General features: G+C 31.7%; 1 protein-coding gene across 3 annotated transcripts; it reads left to right on the top strand.

The window, feature by feature from the left end:
* Positions 1-5,780: 5,780 nt before the first annotated feature.
* LOC118048519 (solanesyl diphosphate synthase 3, chloroplastic/mitochondrial) lies at positions 5,781-18,735 on the top strand. 3 transcript variants are annotated; one of them, XM_073410073.1, is made up of 13 exons: positions 5,781-5,930; positions 8,383-8,523; positions 9,596-9,625; positions 10,747-10,827; positions 10,958-11,029; positions 11,748-11,879; positions 12,012-12,098; positions 13,872-13,943; positions 14,429-14,514; positions 15,236-15,368; positions 15,576-15,665; positions 16,572-16,670; positions 17,403-18,735. In XM_073410073.1, exons 2-13 carry the CDS (start codon positions 8,407-8,409, stop codon positions 17,580-17,582), a joined length of 1,179 nt encoding a protein of 392 aa, XP_073266174.1. In that variant the 5' UTR covers positions 5,781-5,930; positions 8,383-8,406; the 3' UTR covers positions 17,583-18,735. The 3 variants fall into 3 exon arrangements, with proteins under 3 accessions (XP_073266174.1, XP_034914128.1, XP_073266175.1); XM_035058237.2 differs by having other exon boundaries at positions 9,533-9,625; XM_073410074.1 differs by lacking the exon at positions 8,383-8,523 and having other exon boundaries at positions 5,916-5,930; positions 9,530-9,625.
* The last annotated feature ends 859 nt before the right edge of the window (positions 18,736-19,594 follow it).

Raw genomic sequence — 19,594 nt, 5'->3', positions numbered from 1 at the left:
CAAGCATTGCCGAGATAGTTAGAACACCGTCCTGGAAACTTATGTTTGACCATCGAGCGACACTTCACGCACCTCTCAAAAAGCATGGCCTAACTCATGCTCTAACAGGTTGTGTTAGGCACCTTTGTTTTTAATAATATTCATTATCCTTTAAAGTACTAATTTTCCCCTTGACCTATTTAAATATAACAAACAAAAATGAGGTGAGAGAGAGTGAAAAAAAATTAAAAATTTCAAGTTAAAAACTCTTCATTTGCCCTTATTTTATAATGAATTTTGAAACCTAAAAAGTTGAAGAATTAATTCTCACTATTATTAACTTTTGATTAGTCACCATAAATCAAGAATTAAATCTAGAAAAACCAAGGATTTTTTAAGTAGGAAAATCAAGAGTTCTTTGAGATTAGTTTCTCACTCATCCATAATTTGTTTTAGATCATGTTAATTAAATAATTTCTTAACAAAAATTGGGCTTTGCATTGATGTTTGGTTTTTACATAATATGATTTAGTTTCATTGGATAAAAATTTGAAACAACATAGACCAAATTTAACATAAAAACAAAGAAACATCCCTTTTTCTTTTTAACTATTCATGAAAAAGTGCAATTTTTCCTTAAAGTTTTTAGCTTTTCCTTTTGGTTCCTATGTTACGAGGGTTTAACTTTTCAATCCTAAATTTTATTTGTTTTACATGTCAATCTCTAGATTTTAAGAAGAGAGAAAGTTGTTGGAAATAGGAGAGGAGAGAGAGAGTGGTCTATTGGCCAAATTCTATGACAAAAAAATATCGATTTTGGTGTTGATGAATGTTTTGAGTCTTTTGACAATATCAGTCTCGTTGAGGTGTTTTGAGCTTCCATCACACTGGAAAACAAATTAAAAGGGTAAATAACATGTCGTCCTTTTAAAATTAAAAAAAAAAAAAAACAAGAATGCTAATCATGTGGGCATAGTCTTGTAGAATCGGTTGCATAAGGCCTTCTCTTTGTTGGGCTTGGCATGCTAGCCCAAGCACATGACCTTTTTTCATGGTTTTTTTTTCTCTTTTTTTTTTCTTATTTGATTGAAATGCATTATAGATAAAATATTTGACTATATATTTAAATTATTATTCAATTTTAGCATATTTATTAGATATTGTTATAGGTTTTTATGGAAATGTTGACAATTTATCTTTCAATCATTATACACCTAATATACAAAACCAAAACAATTTTTTAAATAAATATTCAATAATAATAAAATTTCTATTATTCTTATTTATTAATATATATTTTTACATGATTTTATCACATTGATTTTTTTTCCCTTTGATCACATACAAAATATTTCGACATTTTTTTAATATTTTTTTTATTAAAACTTGTTTTGAGATTATGATGGATTTTCATTTAAAAAAATGTTCTTAATTAAAAAACAATGCTTTTGTTATAGCAGTAAAGTAATGTATTATTAAAGAAATGGGGGCTTAGATTGAATGTATATTTTTTATACTTATTACCAATGATTAAATTTTTTGACAATTTTTTGTTGTAATCATCACTGTTTTTTATTTAAAAAACATGTTGCTAATAAAAGAAATGTGTTGTTTTTAAAAAAAAAAAAGAAAATCAGGGCTTTTATGATGATATTATAGATTGCTTTTATGTATAATTATGTATTAGCCTCATATGCAGAATTTTTAAAATAATTTACTGATTAATATTGAATGAGAATAAAATATTTATTTTATATTTTATATTTTTTTTTCAAATTTATTTTTCTCATATTTTTTTCATATAGGTGTGTAAAAATGATCAATTAATGATTTTTTATTTTTTAATTGAAACTTGCTGTCGTAATAAGTTTTTGCTTAAAAAAAATGATTTTATAAGAAAAATCATGTTTTCATCAAAATAAAAATGAAAATGAACAAAAATTGGTTTTTCATTAAAACTATTTTTTCTTTTCTTTTTAGTTTAGATTTTTATAGATTATCCAAAAAAAAAAAATTCTCATTGCTGTAGCTTTTTATTCAATAAACTGCACTACTAATAAAAAGCCCATTTTGTTGTCAAAACAAAAGGTTTACATAAGTGAGAAAACATATTTTAACATAAAAAAAATGCATTTCCTCCATAATTTTTATGTTATTTTTTCTACGAATGCTAATTTTTATTATTGTATAACACAATAAAAATATCTTCTAAAAATTATTAAAATCAATCATTTATATCACTAGGGTCACAGGCGAGGAAGGTTGATCCGGTTCAATCTACAACATGATTGTTTCAATAATTTTTATAAAAAATATTAAATTGATGTTTTGTTGAATATATTTGAAGAAAAAAAAGTCGAACCAAGTTTTAATTTGGTTGTCTGAGTCATGGATACACCCGTTATGTTTACTAGGTCATATTGGATTAACTCTCTCTCAATTTAATTTGAAATATGACCACCCTGAAAAGGGGATCAATGAGTAACCATGTTGACTCACCAAGCCATACAAAATTTAATAACAGTATCAACAAGTTCCTCATGATAGTAAGTGGGGAAACTAACTAGTTTTATTTCTAAAAACAATAACAATAAAATTAATCAAACACTACTTAATTGTTTTAAACATTTACAAACATGGCATAATAACTAGTTATCAAACATTATTTTTACTCCATAATAAATTAATATTGAATAGCACAACACATTACAATATAACAATACCAAAAAATCTCTTAATCAAAGTATTAAGCCATTGACAATTAAGAAATTTATCATTCGTACTAGTTATATTTTTATTAACAGGGCTTGGATTAATTCATTAACACAATTTTATACTAAAGTTATACAACCAATGATTTGTTATATTTTAAAAGATATCTACTATACTAATTAACTACGTAGTCCTTAATCAAACATGAAGAATATGAATCTTTTTAGAGAAAATAAAATTGTTAATAAGTTATAATTTAACTAGTAGTGATATTAATTCCTTTTATCAAGAGGTCTTGAATTCAAAATTTTGTTATAAAAAGACAAATAAACAACCAATCCAAAATAAAATAAAATAAGATATTATCCTTCAATATTTAGCTACAGATTAGATAGATGGTCATTGCTACGCTATGAATTGAGTTATTTTTTCCCTAGTGTAAAAAAGAAAAAGATGTTTTTGGTGATATTAGCGTTTTTAAAGATGTAATAAACATCTAAAGTCTAGATTATTGGCATAATTAGATTCAATAAGCTCGGTTAATTTAACAATACGATTCAAAAAAGACATTAATGGTAAATAAAGTGAAAAAAAAGAACAATAATTAACCATAAAAAAATAAGATGTCAATATCAGACTCGAAAAAAGATGAATGGTTAAAAACTTATTTGAGGTGTATAATTGTGCACAATACAAAAAATTACATTATGGGTTTTATTTGGCTCAATGGTGGTATAATTCTAGTTACCATTCTGCCATAAAGATGAGTCATTTTCAGGTCTTTGTATGGATATCTTCCTCCTAATAGGAAAGTGGTAATACATAAAACTATCTCAGTAATAATAGTTGAAAATTTTATTAAAAAAAAAGCGGGCACGAATCATTGGTTGCTACTAAAGTTGGAAAAAAACTAGGCATATAATAAAGCAAATTGCTAATAAATGTATAACAAAAAAAAAAGTTAAGAATTTGGTGTATCTAAAGCTTCAACCTTATAAGCAGGTAAGTGTGGCATTTAGAAAGAGATTAAAGTTGAATCCCGTATTTTATAACCCTTACAAAAAATAAGATGTATGGCTTATAAATTATAGTCACTAGATGGAGTTACCAGTCACTTAGTTTTTCATGTGTCACTACTTAAGAAAAAAGTGGGAAACAATATAATTACTTCTTCTTCACCACTAATGATGGATGAATTTGGAAAATTCAAAGTTAGTATAACAACCATTTTGGATATTAAATTCATGAAGAAAAATAACCAAACAGTTGTAATGGAACTTATCCAATGTCCCCACTAATTTAAGGGAAATGCCATATGGAAAGATTTAAAATAACTTTCAAGCCAATTTCTTGATTTCAACATTGATTTTCGAGGACAAAGTTCTCTTAAAAAATAAGCACTATTATATGTTTAAATAGAAAATTAATTGATTGGTTGTCAACCAAGTAGAAGAAAGATGAGCAACATACAAGAAAAGTTTAGCTATATGTCACAATAAATGCAAAAATAAAAGTTGTAGTAATAGTTTCTCACAACTATCCTAACAAAAAAGACAAGAAAATTGCACATGAAAAAAGTCAGTTGGATCAATTAAAAGTTAGTTATCACAATTAGTTGTTAGTTAGAAAATAAGTTGGTAAAGTTAGTTGGCTACAAATCTTTGTATGTAAAGCCACTTGTACATAAACATAGAAGTCAAGCAATAAAAAAATGCAATTTTATAGTTCTTGTATTTTCTTTATTTCTCTCTTAAATTTCTTTTAATCAATTGTTTTGTTAAGGAGAACCTTAACAAATTCATAAATTTTCTTCAAATTCATTTTATACAAAAAGTAAAATTGCTTGGGAAATTACTATGCATCCAGACACAAAATACAATTTATTTAAATATTGTAATGAAAAGTTTACTATTTAGTTAAACCATTGAACTAAGCATTTAAGGTAATTAGATCTTTTCATTAAGATACAATTGTAATTGTCAAATTATATAAGGATATAATTATTTTTTTACTGTTTTTTTACATAGTAAAATTACATAATTTCCATTTAATTCAAAAAAAAAAATCTAAACTTACAATTATGGCTTTTTAGTCTTTTTAAAAAATTTTAACACAATAAAATAACTTAATTACCTTTAAAAGCAAAATCACTTTATTATCTTTGATGGGTTCTTTTTGTCCATTCATCTTGGGTTTTTTTTTGTTAATATTAGGTTGACTCATGGATATTTTTGTATTTTAATAAATATTAAAAAAAATTTGTTGGCATGTGTTACACACACACACACCTAGGTAGCTTGACATTCAATCCCTTAGAGCAATGCTTGCAGGGTTGTCTAATGATCAAACATTACTTTTTATGATGACATTTGAATTGTCTCGATATCTCTTTTATGGTAAGGCAACACATGTGATAAACAACCCTTCAGTCAAGCTCAACAAACTTTTTTTTTTTTTTTTTTTGTCATTGATTTCAACGCCCACCCTTTCAATTTTGATCCTGCTATATTAGATTTATTTAGAATTTGACTTCAATAATTTTTTTTTTTTTTTTTGTTAGGTTATTTTGATTTATGATCTTTCTTTTATATTTAATATGCTCATTTAAGTTGATTTAATTTTTTTTTTTTTAGATTTTTTTTGATTGATTGAGATCTTAAGTTCATCGCATTTGATAACTTTTTTTTTTTCAAGTTCCCTTAATTATTTTTTATTAAATTCGTATATTTACATTGTTATCTTTTTTTTTTTTATTATTATCTAATTAAACTGTACCCCCCCCCCCCCCCCCCCCCCCCAAACCTTGAATTATTATTTTAAAAAAACACGCTATTGTCCTAGTTTCTTTTTATCTAATAAAAAAATATTCGGGCCTCCGGGGAGTACAAATTAGGTGCCTAAACTAAAGTACAAAGCCTCTCTTTCTGCTATTTGCACTGGAGAAGAAACCGACGGGACGAGGCATGCGTAAACAAACAGACTTTAACATTATAGTAAAAGGATAGAGCGGGCCTAATGGACCAGGAAATACGGCCCATTATAGTAAAACCCCTTTAATCGCCAAAAGGGGCCCAAACCATATGGGCCACCCTTTCTTTTATTTCTCCTCTTCAGTTCCCCTACTGCTCCTCTATTGACTTTTCCATCATCTTCTCTGCAAGATATATAAAGGAAGACGGCGAGGAGGAATACAACAGTGACCAAAATCGCCGGAGAATTTTACGGCTTTCAAATCACCGGTGAGTTCTTTTTCTAAGCTTTGATTTTGCAACGCTTTTTAGCTTTACTCTACGATTCATTGACGATCAGGTATTTCAATTGCGCTTTTTGGTTGCAAAAAATCGATTGAAGAATCTCAATTTCTATTGCTTGTACTTTCTGTCATTATTGGATTTTGATATTTTTTTTCGTTTTTATTGGAAAAGCTCATTTTTTGCTATTGTTTTTTCTTTAATAGTTGAAAGAGGCCTTTATTATTTTTTTTTTTCTTGTTGAGGAAATAGAATTAAATATGTTTTAGTGTAATCTTTTATATGACGAGTATTAGTCTTTGTAGAAACGCTTGGTGCTGCAGCTGTAGCTCATTAAAGAAGTCAAGAGTTTCATCCGCCTGCATTCAGATAATCTTAAATAAAAATAATAAATAAATGACTTCATCCAAAGAATTATGAATTTATTAACAATATAAATACACTAAGAAATGAATAATAATGATAATAATATTCACGACAGAACACATTTTCACAAGAATAATCACCATGACAACTAACCTGTGATTTTGTTGCCGATTTAGGATCAGGAAGCCATTTATAAAACTGCATCATATAAATTTCAGATCATTATCAAGCTACACTATAAGCATTGACTTATACCATTAATTCAAGTCACCTATCACGCGAATATAAGCAAAAGCGCGTGTGATTTACCTGATTTGTATTGACTAAAACTGCATCAATGCCTTGAGATCCACCAAAACTGCTGTCCTTAGTAGAAATTGTCAAGCCACCATTCTCCTTCACTGAAGCATGATCATAAATAGAAATCTCACCAATTGTTAGGGTTAGGTGATTTCTGGTTCTTGTTGTTCCGTTAAAGGCACATTCTATTTATAACAAAAATGAAGCAGCAATTGTCAAATAAAAGAATAGATATCAGCTGCTAACTAGCGTAGGAATGTGAATCAAGTCAAAGACCGAGTTGTAGATGTGAGAGAGTGACTTAGTGAGATTAGTAACACCAGTTCCAATGATTTAAGTGCAAAAGATTGAAAGAAGAAGTAGAAGCGAAGTTGTGTCCTTTAGAGATGGCAATTGATTTGTGGAGATTTGGAAGACTTGCTTGTTTGCCATGTTTCTCAATTCAGTTTTCGAAACTTTGGGGCGAGAGGTCTATTATCGTCTGTGTAACTGACTGGACTCACCAACGGTTTGATGGACGAGTGAGAGTCCCTGATAAGGAAGGAAACTTAAAGCTCCATTTAGAAGATGGGTATAACAGATAGACAAACTAAAAGGATGCTGGTTTTATATGAAGTGGTGAGCAACTTTCGATTTAAACCAAATTGATAGGGTGTAGTCACTTCGGTAAGAAACCAAACTAACCAGTTGGTTTATTTTCATTGTTATAATAACAATTTACAAAGCCCTATTTAAAAAAAAGACTCAACAATCATCGGCATATCATGTCATACGCACCACTCTTTTGTCTAAACTTCACAAGCTGACTCTCTCAATCAAGCTAGTGGGAGTGACAACAGCAACAATAACAACTAGGTAGCCATAAATTTGGCAGGGCTATTGCCTTCACTTTAGAAGTTATATTGCAAAAGGATTTTCATAGATCTATTTCTTAGTACTAACCAAATCTCTCATGGAGGAATAGAGAGCAACTACCCCTAAATCCAGCAACTCTCTCTTTCTTGACCACTGTAGTGGCCCCTAAGTCCCCTCTCTCAGACCTTTTGACTATTTCTATCAATAATTGTTTGATTATATGCGTAAACAAATACCCAATACATGAACGTGGTGGTTTGCTTAGTCTTATATATATATATATATATATATCTGCTTTCATTCCATTTGTCTGTACATTGTTGTTTGATTGGCTGAATGGAGGTCTTGTGTGCTGGTTTCATTTGTGCAAGTATTTTGTTATTTTAGAGAAACAACATTTGTGCATAAAAGCTTGATCATTGATATGTATTTTTCTTTTGTGTTACTATAAAGTGATCAAACAATAAGAGTTTGCACTCTTTGATCAAACTGTTCCAGTAAATTGGGAAGTTGAACCTACTGAGCTTTTACTTTTGTTTTTGTTCCTTGTCAGTGTTAATTTTTCCCATGTCCTCTACATAATTTTAGTTTGCAACATTGATCATTTCTTTTTCGTTCTTTTTCATAAGTTATATGACATGCATTAGTCAAATGGCTGAATTGTCATACATAATTTTATATGATCTATCATCAAAAGAAGAGAAGAATAATTCGAAAAAAAATTTAAATTAAATGAGTAAATAAAGAAATAATTTTCTTTGAAAAAAGGAAAAGGCAAGCCTGGGCTAGCCATCACTTGGGCTTGGCTTGCTAGGTCCTTGCGCACCGGGGTTAGATGCCTCTGGCTAGCACATTTAATTATCAAAGAAAAAAGAAAACACACCTAGCTGTTTTTCAAAGCTTTGCTTCTCTTTAACAGGCATCAAGACAGACAATAAGAAAGATGTCATTGTCTTGGATTTTGAGGATCACAAGAAATGGCAGCCATTTGTTTCTCTCTCATCGACCCTCATCTTATGGATTCTTGCTCTCCAACAATTCCCAATCTTCTACTCGAAAGGTAATACTAACAAATCTCCTTCATTGATTTCTTATATTCTATGACATTAGCAAGTTCATTCTCAAATGGGGTTCTTCATTCTTTTATTCCTTTTCATCTGGGCTTGTTTCATTGTTTTTTCAAGTGTGCGGAGTGCGGAATTGGAAAGGAAAAAAAAAAAGAGAACACTGCCTGTTTTTCTTTTTGGAGCTGTTGGGTGAGCTTAAAAATGAGGAAATGAAATGACAGGTTTAGTTTAGATCATTGTCAATGCTGGGGGTAATAAATTGCTAATTCAGTGATGTGTTGTTGTTGTGGCAATCAAAGCCAGTGTTTAGAGGGCCTTTCAGGCTTGGAATGAACGTAATTAAAATACTCAAGTTTTTTTTATCTTTGTTTGAATTTTTGATCTGTTTTGAGGGCAAGATTTTCTTAGTAATTTGTGCCAAATAGAGCTTTCTTGATGAGGATCAGGGTGTGCTAACCCAATCATATGCAATAGATGACAGGGAAAATGACTAAAATACCTGTAGGTTAAATCTGAAAAGCTTCTAAATTGTGATGGAGTAATTCAACTGCGAAGGACTTATAAATGATCATTTGCTAGTGATGCATAAGCCTGCTTTATGATTTGGAATGAAATGATCGGGAGTAAGCCAATGTAATGATTTGAGGGAAGAGATAACAACAGGATATTTGAAGTCTAAAAGTAAACATTTGTGATAATAAATTTTTTCCAAAAGGTTTTAGTCTCATTATACATGGTTAGATTTGAGAAGATTGGATGTTATTTTAATTTTGGTTGGTATCAATTTCTTTAAAGGATCAACAAGGTTTAGATCCGTGTTTTAATTAGAAAGTTTTATACTTGGATTACAATTTCATGTTTGCATTAAGCTTTATACATGATGTTTTAGGAGCCCAGTCTTTTATCTCTTTTTAAGTTTTCTACAATTGATTGACTTACAGTTGTCTTACATATGTTGTAACCATTTATATTCTACTTGTTTTTGTTTCTGGTTATTAGTAGGTTTTCAATTGCAGAGAAACTTATTCTTGGACTGTACCTTCCTTTCATGTTTTCAAACATCAGATTCATCACCAGAGCAGTTCCTTAGTCGAGGTTAGATGTAGCCCTCTCCTTTCATTTCTCTCCATGTTCTGTTTTTCATAATGTGTTTATACATATGTATACATATATATTCCACTATATAGTTTGGGTGTGTAAAAACTTATTCACTTATAACATGTACACGAGGCATGGGGATGTGGTAGTTCATGATTGTGGGATATTTGCTATTCTTAAAGGATATTAGGGTTCATCTTTTGTCCCTTCTCTTGTTGGACCCTTTTAATGTGTTGTGATATGTATCCAAAAAAGCAAAATGAACACTTCAATTATTATCCAATACTCTTTAATGGTGTGTTGCAGACTTGGTGAGAAGTTTCATTGAAAAAGGTAGTATACAGCATTGTAAGCTTGGTGATAAATTTGATTGTGGACCATTTGTTTGGAATGGAATAGCATGTTGTGGGTAGTTGAGCTGGGTTGTACCTTGATATAGTCGTATTTCAAATTCATTTGCAGATTTTAAACCCTTTCCTCTTTAAAGTTGAAGCCGCAAGTTTTGAATTTAGAGATCTCTTAAGGTTTTATGGTGTAGGGAATTAGGGCAGATATAACACAAGGTCCATTCCCTTTTATGTATTTATTCATTGAATAAATAAAGGTTTTTGTCAAAGAACCATCTCAACCCAAAAGCTTAAGTTGTTAGGTGAAGTTCGAGGATATGATTTATATTATTCTTTAACACACTCTCTCAAGTGAAAGCCCTTTAAGCTTGAAACTTGCACATACCCACATTACCTTGTGCTTAAGTTTTATCAAATAAATGGGGATGGTGAGATTCGAACTCGTGACCACTTGTTATCAAAGCTCTGATATCATGTCAAAGAACCATCTCAACCTAAAAGCTTAAGCACCATCTCAGTGAGGTTCTAGGATATGATTTATATTATTCTCTAACAGGTTTTATGGGGTTTTGAGGTACTCAATTCTTTGAATTAGGTAGCTTGATAGCTCTTGACTTCCTTGGTATACTTCTAGTGTATGAGAGGCCATGTTATTGGTGCCTTGATTGTCAAACACTAGGGTTTCTGTTACTTGATACTGCTTCTGATCCATCACACATTTTCTTGTGTGCTACGTTGCTCACTCCTACAATTCGATGATTTGTTTTCCAGGAACAGCTTGACCCATTTTCACTTGTTGCTGATGAGCTGTCACTTGTTGCTAATAGATTGCGGTCAATGGTAATTGCTGAGGTATTTATTCTGTCTTTTTGCATATGTCTAATATGGTTGGTAGCAATAATAGATATGACTTTACTTTTCTGTTTTAATCATGCTGATTTGATATGATGTGATAAAATTTGGATTCAAATTTTGTTCACAGGTTCCTAAGCTTGCCTCAGCTGCCGAGTACTTTTTTAAAATGGGAGTACATGGAAAGAGGTTCCGTCCCACGGTAACTACAATGATGCTTATGTGCTCATTATTTGGGTTTGCTTCAAGATTGTGTTCAGCTAGTGTCTTATGAGTTAATCTAATCTATGTTGAGTGTGATTTTGGTGGCTACTTTCTGGGAAGGAAGTTGTCCATATACTTCATTGCTTGTTTGAAACATTTAAGTGTGTTGTGCATATGTTTTCTTTTTGGTAGTAATAAGTATGCAATAATATTATTGCAGCAATGACCAAAGACATTATTACCTGTCGCTTTTGGACCAGGAAAATGTCTCAAAGTTCGAACTTGAGGCTTTGTGACTTAAGCTCACATCAAGGTCTGAGACTCCAAGTCTATTATTGATTAACCTTGTTGTACACTTGAACCTCGTTTCACATCCAGAAAATCTGCTCATTAGCTAGTTAATTTTAATCCAATATCCAATGGTATTAATTTACTAATTTCTGTCTCTGAAACTCTGCAATTTTGAAAATATATGAATATATATTTTGAAAAAAAAAGAACACATGATCAGCTAACACTGCTTATGAAATGTTTTGTAAGGTATCATGCCTAGCCTAGATCATTTGAACTTTAGTCTGAAGCTACTTGCCCTTGATTATTTCTTGTTGAAGTTTTCTAAACTCTTAATTGCTCTTAACTGCTATCAACTAAAATTATGTTTTTTTTTTTTTTTTCACTTTTCAGATACATCATATAACTCTTTAAGTTTTGTGTAGGTTTTGTTGCTGATGGCGACAGCTTTGAATGTGAGTGTGCTTGAAACGGCAACTGGTAGTGTAGGAGATGCTTTGACAACAGAACCACGTAAAAGACAGCAATCTATAGCTGAAATTACTGAGATGATCCATGTCAGTTTCTCATAGTTCAGTATTTTTCTTTTACCAAATGCCTTTTTGCTATAACTTCATTCATTCATGCTTTTGTATCAAGTGAAGAAACATGTATTGCTTCAGTACTAATGCAGTTGATCCACGTGTTAGGTGGCAAGTCTTCTGCATGATGATGTCTTGGATGATGCAGAAACGAGACGCGGTATTGGTTCATTAAATCTTGTTATGGGCAATAAGGTACTGCAATATATTTTTATTTTCTATTCAAGTTCCACTCATCATTTTAATTTTATATTATTTCTGCTCTATTTTTTTTTAATACTGATTTTGGGTCTCTTTATTACAATTCTAACTTTATACTGATTTTCTTTTGAAATGTGGAGTTTCAAAGCACATTTGTAGCGTGTAAATCCTTTTCACATACTGCTTTTCAATCCGTGCTTTCTCAATCTAGGTTTCTTAGCAGTTATGAGTTTCATTATTGTTCTATGTGGAATTTCATTTGCTCGTGTTCAGCATTATAGGAAGAATTTCGATATATTATCCAAACTGTTAATTCTGTCTGACCTTCCAGCACTGGCAGGCTTCATGCTCCATATAAAAAGTAGAAACATTTGTTGCGAGGAGAGGCAACATCATTTTGGAACATTATGTGTAATGGTGTTGTGAATAAATAGTTGATCCCTGCTTGGTACTTGGGGTTGTGTTTGTTATGGGGTGAAAAATTTGAGGTGAAATGTGAAGGATGTAACATTTAAGAGTGAAGTGTTAAGCGTGTTAAAAATTATGTGGAAGAGTTAATGGTTTTTGGTAAGATTGTAAAAGATCATGGGTATTTGTGTTCCCCATGCTATTCAAATCAAATTTGAAGTTGAATGCAAGTATAACAACATTAAATAATATATATTTGTTTCTCCAAATGTGTGGTGGAAGGGAAAGAGAAAAAAATGGATACAAATTTCAAGAAAGAGAAGATGCATATAAGATGACACCCCCCCTGAATATTTGTTACCTCCCCCCTCGTCAGGGTGAAGCTAACCTGCCTTCTATATTTTTAACCTCCCTTTTCTTATAACTATATTTTTAACCTCCTTGATATTTCACCCCTCCCCAAAACTGTACCAAACACAAGGGGGTGAAAAATTAAATTACCCTTGTAAGTTTCATTCCCTTGTAATAAACACATCCATAGTAGATCTCCTCTATCCACTGTGATGATCGCATTGCTGCCTCTTTCATTTAGAGGGCATTGCATTTAGATTTGTATGTTCACAAGTCCTTGGAGGCCATTTTCCTGTGCAATTTTAGGAGCTTAAGAGGTTGCAGGTTGTTGGTGAAATTTGATTCAGGAATAAAATGTTGATATTGAGCATTGCATTGAGTTCCCATACTATAGAGATATTGATGGGACATTACTCTAGGTGCAGAAGTTTGGTTTTAATAATGTAGGATATTAATGGTAAATATAAAGAATCAGTCATTGCTTGAATTGTTAAGGTATATTGTATCAAGGAAAGCACAAATAAATCTCTAGCTATATGTTTTTGGAGGGATTATAAAATTTTGTGCTTATGAGTTTCCATAGCTATATGTTTTGGGGATGCTCAAGTGGTTTACTTACACAATGAACTGTTTGCTTGCTCTAGCCCTGTATTTATATTTGTCTTTAGTAATATTCGATACCTTCTCCAAGATACTGATAATGGTGATAACATTGACTTTTCCTGGCAAGATCTTTTCATTGGATACCCTATCAAATCATATGTTATGTAATTCCCCATGCAGGTGGTACTCTACTGGTAGTGAATCTGCTAATGAACAATAGCATCACAAAACTTTCCCATATATTATTGGGCAGGTTATTTATTTTTTTTTTTTTATCCTTTCAATTTGTACTTTGAAATTGATCTCTATGTCGCTTTTATGCATTGCTTAGACTAATAAAATTGTAGAGGACTGTAGCCTAAGGTCTTCTTGTTTTTAATTTACTCCATTTCATTTGTATTGCAGGTGGCAGTACTTGCTGGAGATTTTCTACTTTCACGAGCTTGTGTAGCCCTTGCTTCTTTGAAAAACACAGAAGTAAGAATACATCAATGTTGTTCATCTAAGCATGCAAACCTAATATTTAGCAATAATCTCTTCTCTATTTAAGCAATGATATTGAGTCTTTCTATAATGCTTGGTATCTTTCAACTTAAGTTGCAGGCTCATAAGCACCTCAAAAGTAATCCTTTGTTCTTCAAACTTGTTCCTAGTGGTAAAAAATGGTGGTGAAAAAACCTTGGGGTTGAGTAGCATAATGGATTGTCAAGTTTTAGCCTGTCTTCCAATCCCTTACTTTTACTGCTTTTGCATATAGATTTAACTGAATAACATTATTTGGTGTCAAATTTATCATACATCAGTTCATTGGTCCATGCATTTCCATTTCCCATGATTAATGAGATGAGTTAGTATTAGTAAGTGCCATGTTAAGGAAAATGGTATTTCTTTTTTGGTGTGTGCATGTATTGGGGGGTCGGGAAGACTTCATATTTGTTCTGACTACTGTTATGTGCCTGTAGGTTGTTTCATTACTAGCGACAGCTGTACAGCATCTTGTTACTGGTGAAACAATGCAGATGACTTCAACATCTGAGCAACGTTGTAGGTATGCTGCTTTGCTTTCATTTTTCTGGATGTCTGTAGAAATTTTTTATGTGGCTTGCCTAAACATGGATGGCTGGCTGTAATTTTCCTTTGAAAACAATGATCCAAGTGCGTGTACATACTGACTGTTTATTGTTCTCAAGATCAGTTCCTTTTTAATGGAAGGGGTAAGGCAGGCCACGGCTGCTTGATAGATTTTTTGTTTCCCCCTTGAATCAGTTCTTTTCACCAAGTTGTTTCAATTTCTAATATCATTTGTTTCTGATAGTTTATTATAATCTAGTGCTTAAACAAAATGCATCTCCCTTTCACAATAAGTGGTTTGGATTCTACCTGGAATTGCAAACTATAATGAAACCTATTGTGTGTTGAAGCACCTCATTATGCAATGTCCTACATAGTATCACCAGATAGAAGTTCTTGTTTTGGCCTATTCAACCTGGACACCCTTTATGGTGTTTGACAAAATGGAATGGTCCCATGCAGTCTAATGACCATGAATGCTTTTTATTTAATTGGCATAAAATGGTCTAAAAAGATGCACTTGCATAAGGTTATGCATGTGAATCAGCTGGATGACTGGTAGGCTATGAGCCACTTCTTTTTCCTTGTCTGTATATGATTACACCTATCTAAGCGATGGCGTGCAAAAGATTTGCAATAACACCTCAGTGATCTTCCATTTTTTGGTTTATTTGACTTAAAAGGTGTTGCTATTGCAGCATGGAGCATTATATGCAAAAGACATACTACAAGACTGCATCTTTGATTTCAAATAGCTGCAAGGCAATTGCCCTTCTTGCTGGGCAAACAACAGAAGTTGCAATGTTGGCTTTTGAGTACGGCAAAAATCTGGTTTGCGATTTCTTTCTTTCTTTCTTTTCTTGTTCTTTTTGGGGAACTCTTTTACTTGTTCCAAGTTGCTTTTTTGTTGGTGTGGACAAATTGATGGATTTCATGATTTCTGGTTAAATCTCCAGTTTCTGGTTTTCAATTTCCTGTCTGATACCCTTCTGTCTATGGTTGTTCCTTTTCCTATATTCTAACCATTTTCTTTTCCAGGGATTGGCGTATCAATTGATTGATGATGTTCTTGATTTCACGGGCACTTCTGCTTCCCTTGGAAAGGGTTCATTATCTGACATTCGCCATGTAATTCTTCTATCCCTGATATGATATTCTACTGGCTGGAGATGATAATGGTTGTAAGCTTGAACTGGTTGTGATTGCACAACCACATTAAATAGTTAACAAGGTTGCATTAGTTTTTCTTGAAGAAATATATATATATATATATATATATATATATATATATATATATATTCATTTGTTATGTTGATGTCACCTGAAAGAAATATATATTTTGCCAACTGTCTTACAGGGAGCTTTGCTTCTTAATCAATCATAGTATATATTTTCTTTTGCAACATGTTTTATAGTTGAGGTCAAATTTTGAATTAGGTTAGACTTTGTTCTCTAGTAAGATTGAGAACAGGCAATCTTATCTTCTTATGTAACTGCAAACAAGAAATGACTAAGTTCTCTTTTTATCGCAATCCTCATTCTACAACAACAGAAAAACGTAAAAGCTGAAGCATTTTGTTTGATACCATTCAGTCTTAACTATCATAAAGTTGGCTAAATATTGACTCTTTTGTAAAGGTCATAATCAGGGCTCCAGATGTTCCACCTGCCAACTTCTTGGCTTATGTCACTGCCCTTGGGACCATATGACATAATGGTGGCCAAAAGTTTTGGTTGTCACTTGGTTCAAAAATTCATGGCTGTCTTTATTAGCTTTGACACTAAAGGCATGCTTAGTTATATCTTGCACTGGATTGATTTGGGCTTTTTTCACTGGCATGATGTAGAATAGTGTATAGTATTTGATCTTAATGAACTGCTTTTACATTTTAAAGTCCCTACATTGGTCAGTGTCATTTCATTTGTGACTTGAAGACAACTATCAACATGTTTTCTGATTCTGTTACGTTTTGAGTTGCACATCAGAGTTCATTTTCATAATTTCCGGTTCAACAATGTGAAATTTTATTGTAGGGAATTGTAACAGCTCCATTATTGTTTGCCATGGAGGAGTTCCCTCAGTTGCGTTCAGTTATTGACCAGGGCTTTGACAAGCCTGAGAACATTGATGCAGTAAGCTCATCTTCATTCACTGATCTCAAAAATTGCTGATGTGTGATGATAATAATCTACCATAAAGCTGAAGCTACCTCAGAGAATTGCAAAACACTACATTTTTTTCTGTTTTTTATGTGCATCAGTTCTGTGATGTGCCTAACATTCATGCTTAATGTCATCCAGCAACAAAAAAGCATATATTGCTTGCATTTCGTGACGTGGAGGCTATGAATTTTTGTGGACTTCAGCTTTGGCATTCCAATATGGAATGTTGGAGAATGCTTAGTATTTTCACCTATTCAAAATATTTTAAATGATTTGGAACTCCTTTTTACATGACAAATTTGAAAAAAATGGACAGTAGTTTTCTATACGCAAGAGGTGAAGTACCAGATGTATGATTTGGCCCTCTGGGAGGTGTTTGCTATTGGAATTCTGCTTTTCTACAGAGCACGATATGCTCATTCCGCATTCCTTTCATCCCATCTAATCCCCATTCTTTGCTTTATGATGTTTTCTTTACTTTGAACCGCGGAACTTGCTTCTATCTAATCCCCATTCCTTTCACTCCTTTGTTCATGTTTTACATGAAGTGTTGATTCCAACCCATCTGTAAAACTGATTTTCATGTAAACCATAGGTAAAATGTTGCCCTGATCGTTTCTACTGTTTGTATCATCTGTTTGTTTTTTTTTCCCTGTAGAAATTAATGTTAATTTATCCGAGCTGTTCTGTCTATGTATTCAGGCCCTTGAGTACCTTGGGAAGAGCCGTGGAATACAGAGAACAAGGGAGCTAGCTGCAAAGCATGTTAATCTTGCTGCAGCAGCTATTGATTCTTTACCTGAAACTGATGACGAAGAAGTAAGAAAGTCACGGAGGGCGCTAGTTGATCTTACTCAAAGAGTAATCACAAGAAATAAATGACTGAATATGAATTCTTGCAACACAGTGTAGAAGTAAGAAAATCACGGAGGGCGTTTACTCAGAGAGTAATCACAAGAAATAAATGAAAGAATATGAATTCTTGCAACAGTGTAGCAGATTTTTGCTTATTTTTGGATAGGTCAACGGGTTCAAGAGTTAACTGGGTAGATTAAATAAGTTTTAACATATGAATGTTTTTTTTTTTGGTTCAAGTTGAGAAATCTAGTGTGGATTAAATTCCGGGTCATGTGAATGTTTTTTCTGGTTCAAGTTGAGAAATCTAGTGTGGATTAAATTCCGGGTCATGGGTTTAGCTCAACCTGTTAGATTGAATTGAGTTTAACAAAACAACTATAACTATAACAACTATGATCCTGATTGCATTATATAGTTAGCATAGATTTAAAGATACTCAATAGATATTCCTCAAGAATGATTTTTCTGAAGAATGATTGTATCAGAAAACCAGTGTTTAATCTACTACTCTAACCAACACCTTCTTCAATTAGCCATTCTGAGAAAGAGATGTATCAATACCCCTGGTTTCAATATAGGATGTTGGTGCAGAGGCAACAATTTTAGGAAGCCCATTTGCAAAGGTGGGAGAGATAGCTAGCATTGACAATTCTGCACTGGGCTGAGTCTATACATCTGCTACTTCATTTTCTTTGTTATATATATATATATATATATATATATATATATATATAGGCATTATAGTTGCTCAATTCTGCACGTGCTTAAGACTGATGATTAATTTTTAATTGTAATTGCTCAAACCACCACGCCCATTGATCTTAAAGCTCTGTCATGACTGTGATGTGTCAATGGCATTGCAGTGTTGGGTGGTGCTGTTCGGAAAAGAAAGGGAGACAGAGAATGTCGCCCACTGAATAAACCGCCATTAAAGCTCTGGCTCGGTTCCAATGGCGTTTTGGGCGTGGTGGTTTGCATTTGTTATTGGGCTTGATTTGGGTTTTATCTGTCAGGTTTGGAACGGTGCAGAGCGATATTCGTTTCTAATTACATAATTAAATTTGATACTTCTCAATTTTTAAGTGCTCCCATGTTCTATTATTATTTTCTTAGAGTGCTTGTAACTCCAAAACTAGTTGTAATTTAAGAAAATAAATAATTTTAAATTCTTTTGCAACTTAAATTTCAGTGGAAGAAACAATATATATATATATATATATATATATATATATATATATATATATATATATATATATATATATGAAGGAGTGCATGAAGGGTATTATTGATTAATATCAAATATGTTAATCGACACTCGTTTTAAAAAAAAATCTCAAAAATTTTTAATGTGTTAATATCAATCCGAAAAATGTTTTTAATTTTATCTTTGCAAAACTCAGTCAATTCAACTAAATTGAAAAATAAATGGATAGCTAAACTAATGTTTTTAGAAAATCTTAAGCAAAAAAAAAAAAAAAAAAAGGAAGTCTTAAGAATGTGTAAGAAATAAAAAAAATCCGAATATAAAATAAATATATTAAAAAAAATAAAAACTTGAAGATATTTAAGCAAATAAAAATCTAAAACTTTCATATAAATTTTTTTCAAAATGCTCAGCCAATAAATTTTTAAAAATTGTTTAAGAAATAAGTAACACATTTTCTTGTGTCTTGAAAATCTTTTGGCTGAAGAAATTATTTTTTATTTATTTATTAAATTTTTTTATTTCTTAAATTGTTTTTAAAATTTACACTTCTTAATTTTCTAGAACAATTAATGATTGGTTATTGTAAAAAAATATTTTGATTTTAAAAAACCTTGTTTTAGTATAAAATAATTAATTTTTTATTCCTTAAACATTTTCAATAAAAAATTATTTTTTATTTTACTCATAATGTGTTATGTATCTTCAATTTAATGAAACTTGGTCTTGGGTTAAATTGATTCAACATAAGGTAAAACTTGAACAAATCTTTTTCATATGGGCTTATGTTGCCAAATTGATGCAAGCAAGGGGGGGCAGGTTGGGGTGTTTT

This window comes from Populus alba, chromosome 6 (assembly GCF_005239225.2).
Source record: "Populus alba chromosome 6, ASM523922v2, whole genome shotgun sequence".
In the NCBI taxonomy this organism is placed as follows: Eukaryota; Viridiplantae; Streptophyta; class Magnoliopsida; order Malpighiales; family Salicaceae; genus Populus; species Populus alba.
The sequence above is the reverse complement of the archived record's forward strand: the minus strand, read 5'-3'. Positions and strand labels throughout refer to the sequence as shown.

Coding starts and splice junctions, on each gene's coding strand:
- LOC118048519 (XM_035058237.2), top strand. CDS start 8,407: ATGTCATTGTCTTGGATTTTGAGGATCACAAGAAATGGCAGCCATTTG. Junction 13,944..14,428: donor CTTCTTTGAAAAACACAGAA/GTAAGAATACAT, acceptor ATGTGCCTGTAG/GTTGTTTCATTACTAGCGAC. Junction 15,369..15,575: donor TTGAGTACGGCAAAAATCTG/GTTTGCGATTTC, acceptor TTTCTTTTCCAG/GGATTGGCGTATCAATTGAT.